General features: G+C 44.5%; 1 protein-coding gene across 1 annotated transcript in view; it reads left to right on the top strand.

The window, feature by feature from the left end:
- Window positions 1-3,510: 3,510 nt before the first annotated feature.
- The window catches only part of ppp2r5b (protein phosphatase 2, regulatory subunit B', beta), a 30,408-nt gene continuing 23,387 nt past the window's right edge, over window positions 3,511-10,531 (top strand). The window contains exon 1 of the mRNA XM_041031462.1: window positions 3,511-3,703. Coding sequence (XP_040887396.1) covers window positions 3,511-3,703 — 193 coding nt within the window. The remainder of the gene's footprint in view (window positions 3,704-10,531) is intronic.

Raw genomic sequence — 10,531 nt, 5'->3', positions numbered from 1 at the left:
TAAAATCAGCATGATTGCATTTAGCTCAAAACACTGCTGGGCCTTAGAGTTATATCGCAGGGATAATAGATTTTACCGTTTGCTATGAGAATTTAGTCAAATGTTACCAAATTGAATTTGGACTTGGGAGGATTTCTGACTGAAGAGCCCAGATTTGTTACAGAATACAACACAATAATAGAGCGCTGTTAACCCGAGCGTTTCTAGATTCCTGCCTGAAAAAAAAAACAAAAAACAACAAAAAACAACTCAGACCAGCAGCGCCCCTCTGGTGTCTGCACTACCAACCATTAACTGCTTCTTACCACAGTGCTGAGCCCCCTCCTTGCTCCCCCTCCCCCTCCGGTGTTTTTCCCAGAAAGCAACCGGCTGAGCTCACCTGCGACACAACACAGAGGAGGAGCAGGAGTACAGGAGGAGGAGAATGGGGCGCGGGCGCACGGTTTTACGCACGCTCCTGCGCTGCATGTTTGACCATTAAGGCTGGAGTGTGTTTACGGTGAGAGCAGGGTCCATGGCTGGCAGCGCAAACACACCAGCAAAACACATTCACTGCCAGCCAAGGTGTGACTTTGAGAGGGAGATGAAAGCGCGTGGAAAATTGCGCTTGTGTGTGTGTGTGTGTGTGTGTGTGTGTGTGTGTGTGTGTGTGTGTGAGAGAGAGAGAGAGAGAGAGAGAGAGACGAAGAGAGCAAGTGGCTTAGTGAAGGCAAGAACAATGGATGAGATCCTCAAAGCCAACTACAACCGTCGTACACGCACAAACAACACACACACACACATGCGCTCACCTCAAATAGGAAGCGAGGAAAATGGGGGGAAAGGGGGGGGAGGAGGGGGAGTCAGACAGAAACACTGATGAGCGTCAAAGCGGCGCGCGGCCGGAGCACAGCAGCGAATATTTCATAACGGGATGAAACAGCAGCCAGAGGTTGGACAGAGGTGATGCAGCCAGAGCCGGGGGGGGCGAGACACTAATGACGCATCTGTTTAAAAACGAACCGGGTTTTAAGAAGCACGGCCAGGCCACATAAATAAAGGCAAATAAATAAATAAATCCATCCATCCTATAGCGTCATCCGCAGTGAGGAGCCTCATTCCTCCCTCTCCTTGCACCACCTTTAGGCTGAGAAACCCTTTCAAGTCAGACGGGCTGAGATAAGAGGGCATCCGTTCAGCGGTTTCAAAATAAAACCCATTTCAATCGCTCTGCCTTGTATAATTTCTTCAATGGAAAAGGAACGCATGACAAAGTGTAGCAACTCTGTTATTTAGAAGGACTTGAAACAGCCTCCTTGATTTTTCTCCAGTGCCCACTGATGTCCACTAGGCCCTGGTGGATGACCTGAAGCAAATGTCTGTCTTGACTTGTCCTTTTCTGCATAGGCAAGGGGTCACAGCTGCACACTTGTAACACATGTGCAGTCTTTTCATTTTGAATTCTAGAGATCGTATTCATTACGTCCACCTGCAAGCCAGCACCTCACTTCAGAAACATGAGTGTTTTCACTCAGTTCTCAGGAAATCTTGTTAAGTCTGTAAGCATCGCACTGTCAGACAATGTTTACCAATCTATTCAGGGAAACTTTAAGCTTATACTCAAAGAGGTCAGAGGAATTACAGAGAAAATCCATTCCTGTTGGTGGAAAATCACCAGAGTTGCAATTTGTAAAATAGCATGAATGAGTCTCAATGAGTAAGATCATCTCTTTGATTCAGGCTTACAGGCAAATGTTCGACATCCTCTTCTGTTTTATTTAATTCTTTTTAATTAGGTCCATTCAGTGCTGGATTACCAACTGGGTTAACTGGGCCGCTGTCTCAGTGATCTCCAGCCCTAGACTCACTGCAGCAACTGGTTCATTTCATTAACTGTAACTTTAGTTGGGAATGTATGAGCAAAATATCAACTGCTGTGATAACAACCTTTACATGAGTCTTACTACCTCATCTTGAGTCTGGTTTCAAGGGGGGGCATGTGGGCCAGCAAAATCTGATCTAAGACCTTTACAGCTTCAGCTGTTTTTACACTGTTAATATTGGAGTTTCTCTGAACGATAGCACTTTTTATTTTCCTCTAGCCCTTATTTTATTTTGAAAGCAGGGATGCCTCATTTCCCATGTGCTCCGTGCGCCTTGACGCAGCTCTCCGAGGAGCCGTAGGACGACCGGATAACGGGAACCGAGAAGGGGGACAGGAGCAAAACGCGTCAGTCTGACAGACATAGACGAGGTGCTATTGTATAACACAGGCCTTCAGTCTTTCCGCTCCGGGCTGCTGCTGCGAGGAGGAGCGGCTCCTTCCGTTTCTTTTTTTCTTTCTTATTTCTTGTTCTCACCGCGGAGGTAGAGACGGAGCCGAGCAGCGGGGCTCGGTGTTGCATCGGCCGCTGGCGGAGGACCTGCACATGTCGGCGCGGTGAGGGACCGTTTGTTTCCCCGCCCTGATACGGTTGGAGGACGGCAAGAGGAGGAGGAGGAGGAGGCTGTGTGGACGGGTATAAACCACATTATCAACCTCTGAGAGAAAAAAGAAAAATATTAATATTAGTAATCATAAGCAGGTGCGGCCGTTTTAACGGTGGGAAGAGGATCCGTTAAAAACGAGCGAGAAGGACAACAGTGATGCGGCAGCCGAGGTGGGCCCAGATTGACGATTTTATGATATCATCATCCACCGCCAGGACCGATCACTGATTTTATTGATAAGGAGCATCATCGAGGAGATTAAGCTATAAACTGACCTGGAGTCCGTTTGTTTGTTTGTTTTTGATGTGGATAAACAGGAAGAGCTTAATCGGTGCAGTGATTTCTCTTGACACAAGGAGCTCAGCTGTATGATCAGTTATAGAAATAAATATCCTGATTTAGGCCGATGACTTAGTCGGTGTGTGACGCCAGTACAGCAGCAGCAGAGAGGCTTGCGTGTGTGTGCGCGCGTGTTTATGTGTGCGCGTGTGTATGTGTGTGTGAGGAGACGCGCCTGTCTGAGCATCATCTGGTAGCTGTAACAGGCTACTCCTCCACGGGGATGATACAAGAGCGATTTTTCATCTGTGCGTGAAAAAACAGAAGAATCGGGGGATGATGCTGATGCTGCTGCTGCTGCCATTTCCAGGCCGGCTCTGATAGAGACATCGAGGCGCGCAGCACGGGACTGGACATCCGGAAAATATTTCTCCTCACCTCTCCTCCGCCTCTGCACCTTTCTCCCCCCCATCCCGCTCCCCCTCTCCTTTATCTCTCACCCCTCTCCTCCTCCCTCCTTCCCGCCCTCGTCCTCTTCTTCCTCCTCCACCTCCACCCCTGGAGCTTCTATTCGTTCTGATCAACTGATAATCCATCTGTGATTCAGAAAGCCACCCACTCCTCCATCCTGTCCTCCATTCACCCATACATCCTCTTAAACGCCTCTTTACGCACGCATACGCGCAAAGGCGCGCACGCACCGCCACCTTCATCAACACCACCAACACCTCCGCCGCATCACCACCTCCATCTACAGCCATCATGGAGACGACAAAGCTGCCCCCGTCCTCGCCGTCCTCGCCGACCACCAGCTTCTCGGTGCCGTCCGCGGAGAAGGTGGACGGCTTCCCGCGCAGGTCCATGCGCAGAGCCCGGCAGAGGAGGTCCCACAGCTCGTCCCAGTTCCGCTACCAGAGCTCCCAGGTGGAGCTCACCCCGCTGCCCCTCCTCAAAGGTGAGACACTGGATTACAGTAGCAGCCATCCACACAACACGTAGAGGGGAAAAGTCCATTGAGGTCACCGTAAACTCACTGTTTTCCATTTTATTCGACAACACTTCTATAATAAAGTGAAAACCATGGCCTTACTTTACATAATATACTCATTGATCAGTCACGTGGAGATCTATTGGTGTATTGTTTTTTCTATTGTTAGATGTCCACTGATACTGTCCTCTCTGTCCTCCTGCTATCTCACAGAGGTGATAGCATTTTCTTTGATTTATTGGACTGATAGGAACCGGTCTGGTTTTGGACTTTTATAAGGCCTGGAATGTTGTGCACAGGGAATAACAGATGTGTTCACTATTGAATAATCTACTAATCGTTTTCTAGATTAATTGGGATGAATTGGCAGAAATCTGTGGATAATGTCCATCTTAGTTTCCCACAATCCAAGGCAATGTCCTCAGATGTCTTGTTTTAATATCCATGTTAAGATATTCAGTTTATAATGATTTAAGGAAAGGAAGCAAATCCCTGCATCGAAGAAGATGAAAGAAATGAATTTATGGCATTTTTGTTTGAAAAATGACTCAAACAGTTCATCAAATATCAAAATGGTTTCGTATAAACTTCCTGTCCCTCAACTAACCGATTATTTGAATCCCTTCAGGTCTTTTTTGCATCATTTCAAAGTGCAGGTTTTAAAAAAAGTATAGTTTTGTGTTGTAATCTAGTTGATTATGATTTTGTGCTTTACACAGAAACTAGGAATTGGTTTGTCCTAAGGTTCAAGTTCAGATTCATGTATTCAGAGTCACTGAGCTTGGCAGTGACCACTTAATTACACACTCATTAAAACACAATGCCATCAAACATCTGCTTGTCTCCTTGACTGGTGGATGAGGAACTAGGAGAACCATCATCCCATTATTAGGAGGCCTTTCCCTTGATAGGGCTCAGGTTGTGGAGAATGCTTATAAATGAAGTAGTTAAATAAAATCTGAGTCAAAAATACGTGAAATAATAAAGACATATTTTAGCAATTGTGGCTTTGGAAGGAAGGCATGACATCCCCATGAAGCTAGTCAGAGCTGCACCATTTGCGGGTCTGTTGTTGTCTGAGAATGAAAGCATGCAATGATGTGGGACTTGTTGACGTTCTTTCGCAAATGCAGATGGTCCCATCTGCATTTCCTACCTGCTCAACCTGCAGACAGGCCTGGGTGGGGTAGGGTGGGGTGTGATGCTGTTAGAGAAAGTGGACAATCAGAAGAAAATATTATATTCGTATATTTTTTTCTTTTTATTTAGAACAGAAAATTGAAAGCAATTTTAGAAATAGATTTAGGGCAATTTATTAAGCAGAAATGCCAAAAATTTTCTGGATTCAGCTTCTCAGATGTGAGGATTTGCTGCTTAGGCTTTGGGTCCTTTTGAGCAATTTTCCGGAACAAAACAGATGAAAGCTTGATGCTGTTGTGTAGCTGACATTTCTGAGTCCGTTCACTGACACTGTGGCTCTTCTATGCATGTGCTACTGTTACACTGAGTGTTAGCATTGGCCACCCTCATATAACTGCCACTTGTCTCTGTTTACAAAAAAGTTAAAGTCGCTTGAAACTCAAAAAGATGATTTCATGCTAGACTTTGTCTTCAGCCAGTGACACGTCAGAAATGTCCAAATCAATATTCACAGCCAACGCGACATATTCCTTCATGCTCCTTTGATTTTCTATATTTTCTGCTTCTACGTTCCAGATCTGCACCTCTTCCTCACCTTATGTATCTTCTTTTCCTGTCTATTTAACCCACGTGTGCAGTACAAGGGCACATTGTATGTCCTCTCATATGCCTCTGACCCCTCTTTATAAGGTTACTCTTTTCATGTATCCTGCAATCGCTTCCCATTAACCCACAATGTTGACGAGACCTTTCTGCCTTCAGAGATGATATGCTGTGCGTGCGCCTGTGTGTGTTTTTACACTACATCTCCCCGGCTCTGACTTCCTCTGAGCTACGTGAACCTAGAGTGTGTGCAGCATGATGATGATGGAGGGTTTTCATTGTGTCTTTACAGCGCCTTTCGGTTCAGACTCGTCTGTGCATACGTGCTGTAGCCTTCATAGACAGAAGTCCCAGTTATCACATGGCTGCTGCACCGCTGCGGCACTGTTTCTGAATCCCCAGGAGGAACTGATAGTAAGATCCTGCAGCACCAGCGCAGGAGAAAAGCCTGGTGTGGGAAAGTCTGTAACGGGCAGTATGTAGGCCAAGTGTAGACAGACTTGTGGGTGTTTTGCCCTCCAGGGAATCACATTCCCATTGTTAATTTGAACTGCTCCTCCTGTTAACAATGGCACATCTCTTTCGTTTTATGCTCAGAGTAAAGCTTCATTCTGGCTCGCAGTGTACAGGCTGAAATATGAAACAGACACAGAAAGGCATGGCATGTAACAGCGAGAAAGATGTGAGCTGGTAAACAGCAGTAAGTGTAAAATCCAACCTCAAAAAACAGCAGCTTGGGTGTACATTCTTTTTTAGCGCAGCTACAACGGACATTAATATAAAATCTTAAAAATGATCAGCAGTAATCCGTCACAGAGACAATACGAGTCCTAACCTCGATCGACCACAATGCAATGCAGTCAAAACTTTCATCTTTGTATATCTGTCACTAGCAGTGTGTGAAACAACTCTTTTGTAACTGGAACAACCAGACGTTTTTCTACTTTATTTCTGGTGCAAGAGTGACAGAGGGCGACTTTTCCTTTCATGTCACTCAGTGAGTGCTGGGAGGATTTTTTTTCAGTCAATTGCTTTGGGTCTTGAAACAGGTCAGTTCATTGGTCACTTCCTTTGCAGAGGCTTAGTGCACCTGCAGTGTTTTATTTCAGTATAGTTTTTCCAACCGTTACCTAATCTTATTCCCCCATCAACAGTATCCTCAGCCGACCACCAGTGCAGTCATAGCACTGCACTGGTGGTCGCCATTCACCTGTTGCAGTCTTGTTCACGCCCTGTGCACTGATGTAGGCAGCTGACTTGCTGAAGAGTCACTGAGCCAGGCAGTGTTTTTTTTCTTGGTGTCTGAACCACTGTTGCTAATATGTCTCTACACTCAGTTAGCATATTAATGTGCAGTGAACTGAGACACAGCAGAAACAGGCAGCAGCTAAACCACTGAGGTCGAAATAAATAATACATATTTTAAGCATTTTGTCAGTAAACAAAATGTTCATAGATATTTATAGCAACATGCGAATACAGACAGGGATAAGTTGGTCTTGAGGTGAAATGACTACACTATCCATGTGATGCTCCAGTAAACTGTGAACTGATCTGGAACACTGAACTGACCAATAGAAAAGCAGCAGGGATGGTCAAGGCAACCAATTAATCCACAGATGAAGGGTGAAGGATAAAGGGTGTCTATAATCCCTTTTACAGTGTATTCATGTTTGGCCACAGGGCCACAGTGTGTGTGTCTGTGTGTGTGTGTATGCATGTACACAAACCCGCACACACACACACACACACTGGCATTTCACCCCTTTCTGGTCACAGCATTCCTGGACCAGTTCTGGACTTCAAAGTGGTTTCACTGTGCTGCAGTGAACAGTTTGTGTCTATAAAAATGAATATACTTGTTTAAAACACAGAATTTATGGTGTGTTTTCCCTTCAAGGTCTATTTCATAAAAACCCAACACCCTTCTAGTGAAAGCCTCTTTGGATGCTGAAGCAGTTAGCCTTCAGTGATTTGCCAAAACTACCTTTCAGTAGACATTGGTGTTATTTATCGAACTACAAACACATTTAGGCTGATCCCTGGTTTTATCACCATCAGCAGCCACTGGTTTTCAAGTGGCTTCCCCCCCCCCACTATCTAAATGTTAAAAACGGAGCTTTAATGTTAGCACTGCTGAAATTTTCCTGTCAGAGCCCCATAATAGATGTATATATGAATAGATTAAGTCACACCGAGGCACCAGGGCTTGATAGACCTAGTGTTTCTCTGGGACCAAGGCAAATTAAAATATTTAATATCTGCTGTCACACAGTTACAGAACCACCAGATGGGTATCAAAAAGGTTTTCAGACACGGTGAAAGCATTCCCTTTCCTGGCTCTATACACTTAAAATACTTGAGGATGGTGTCCAGTAAAGATGCTGGGAGTTAATGGTTCTGGAAACGAGCCCAGTAGCGCTAACTGGCTGTCATCATCTCCATACTGTTTCCATTAGTAGAGAATCAGAAGCAGATTGCAAGTAGGCAAAAAAGGTTTTGAAGGCTGAAGATAAATTTGAGGTAATGTTGAGACCAAGATCGAGACCGAGGTTGTGTTTTGTAAAAGAAGCAGAAATTGTGCCTTGGTAGTGTTGAAAAAAAAATCAGCCAAGCTGTCAGCTTTTCTTTCATAATTGCACAAATTTGCCAAAGTAATGTAAACTCTATTATGCCTCATAACCCATCATGTAAGAGATTTATCAGAGAGGATTATTAAGTTGGTCCTTGGCTTTCTCCTCGTTGTCCTCCTCCGTGTCTTCGGTTACACTGCAGTTCTCTGTCTAACCAGAGGACAGGCTGTTAGCTCAGCGCTCCTCCCCAGCTGCGAAGCTCTCCCCTGGGGCTACAGACACCAGTCAGGCTTCCCGGTCACGGGTGTTGTGCTGTTGCTGGCAGGCTAACCAGGCTAAGGTCACATTCCTGCCCAACATCAAGTCAGCAGATAAACAAACTTATGACCATGATTTACACCCTGTTAGCACACCAAAGAGAATTTGCACAAATGGTACAGGAGGATTTTCGAGATTATTGAACCAACTATCTCTGTCTATCAATAGATGATCCTGCAGTCAAGCAAGGCAGCACCTGATTCCTTCCTCTTGACCTTGAGATGGATTCATTTTGTGTACTTTTGCTCTTCTTCCTCCGCTGCTCTCTCTGTGATGCCTACACTGGGTGTTCAAATGCAGAATGAATCAGAATCTTCTCTGGGTGAAAACACATGTTTGATGCATGTTACATATGCACTCAGCATGCACTGCATTCAGAATATGATCAGCTTCGTCTGACTGCTTGCATTTTGACTTGAGTTACAGTAAGTATGAGTCACGCAGGTTGCAGATGCACTCCACACAGAGTGACTGTGTCTGTGAAAAAGTATCCAGCCGAGGGATAAAACACATCATCAGCAAGGACAGACATATCATCACCAGAGGTAGAAATGTTGTCGTGACATGTAAATGTCATGACAACAGGTAGAAACATCATTACCATAGAAATGTCACAGAAGTAGAAGCATCATTACTGTATGTATAAATAGAAATCTCGTCATTGTGAGTAGAACTGGAGTTGGCTGACATGTAACTACATTCACTGTAAGTTAAGCAGCTTCTCTTCTGGTGAACATGTATGTAATCCAGATAGGAAATTACCATGATAAAGGCTGTTGGTTGTGAATAGGTTTGACCTTTGAGGGTTTTACTGTCCAGTGGGTCAGTGATTCTGTTCTGAGCTGAGGGAGGATAAAATCTGACTGAAAACACTGTAGTCATCAAGTATTTATTAAGGCCTGAGTGTGTGTTCGTGATTGTGTAAAGCATGTACGTACGTATGTGGGGTGATCATGGGAAATTTTCTGGTCTATCTTGAGGAACATTGCTGCTGGCAGCAGTTACCTCAGCGGGAGCCCAAAGAGAAAACACACAAAACAGACTTTCTGCTCAGCTCAGCCCAGCAGCACATTCTGCCAGCCTCCGCCGCTCAACACTTCTGCTAAGCTCACTTGCGTTTTTGACGACAGAAAAGGGTATTAGCAAACAGTGCATCAGCAAACATGTATCTGTATTTGGAAGTCACAAGATGATCATGCTGCAACTATTCTTGTAAACTGCGTGTCACGAGAGGCTCTGGTTTTGTCGTCCTAGTTTAAAGAAAAACTAAATTTTGTCAGTCTCTCCGTCTGATCTGGAAAACAGCAGCAGATGAGGCCAAAAAAAATTGAAATAGTCCAATTTTTTTTTTTACCACAGCTGTTTCTTAATGTGGTGTTGGATTTCTTCTCATCAAAAATTGATACCTAGTTGTTTATTATTATCTCCCACACCAATGTGAAAGCAGCAGAGCTGCAGAGCAGCAGCAGGCCTAATTGCTGTTTTGAAAATGAATCAACACGCTCAGCTCCTGCACGTCTATCTGGGTGCTGAATGTTCAGAACAGCTCAACAAAAAAAAAATCATTAATAGGAAAGTGCTCCCATCAAGTAATTAATAGATAGATGTTTTTTGCAAACACCCTTCAGTGTGCAAACTAGCACCACCATTTCTAATTGCTGTTTTAACCATGCAAAAGAAATCCATATAAGCAAATAGCCGTGCATGATGTTCCCTGTTCTTGACATTTCCATCCATGGCTGCCAGCAGCAGTGGCTTTACAAAGGGCTGCTGAAGTTGCTTCAGATAACTCTGTCGGGACCTAAAGGATGTTGTGTGAGCTTAGAGAGTGTTAAATCTCCTGTACCTGCACGAAACCCATCCTGCTGGTTGGCGTTAGCGTTTAAGCATCTGTAAAAGCCACGAAACACCCTGCAGAAATAAGACAAGCACTACAGACAATGTAAGCGAATACGGCTTCGTTGCACAGGGTAACAGATGGTGAGCTGAAGAACGGTGGGATAACAGGAACAATTAAATGTTCACATTTAAGATAAAATGGTTATGTGAAATATCAGTGTATGTTTTCACATTCCCTTTTAAAATAAGAAATGATCTGTATAACAGACCAACAAGTCGTCAATCTTTTTGCAACTAGGCTTTCTCAGAGTATTGCACCTCA

Source organism: Toxotes jaculatrix, chromosome 23, assembly GCF_017976425.1.
Source record: "Toxotes jaculatrix isolate fToxJac2 chromosome 23, fToxJac2.pri, whole genome shotgun sequence".
Taxonomy (NCBI): domain Eukaryota; kingdom Metazoa; phylum Chordata; class Actinopteri; family Toxotidae; genus Toxotes; species Toxotes jaculatrix.
Note: the sequence above shows the minus strand (reverse complement) of the source record. Positions and strands in the feature narration are given on the sequence as shown.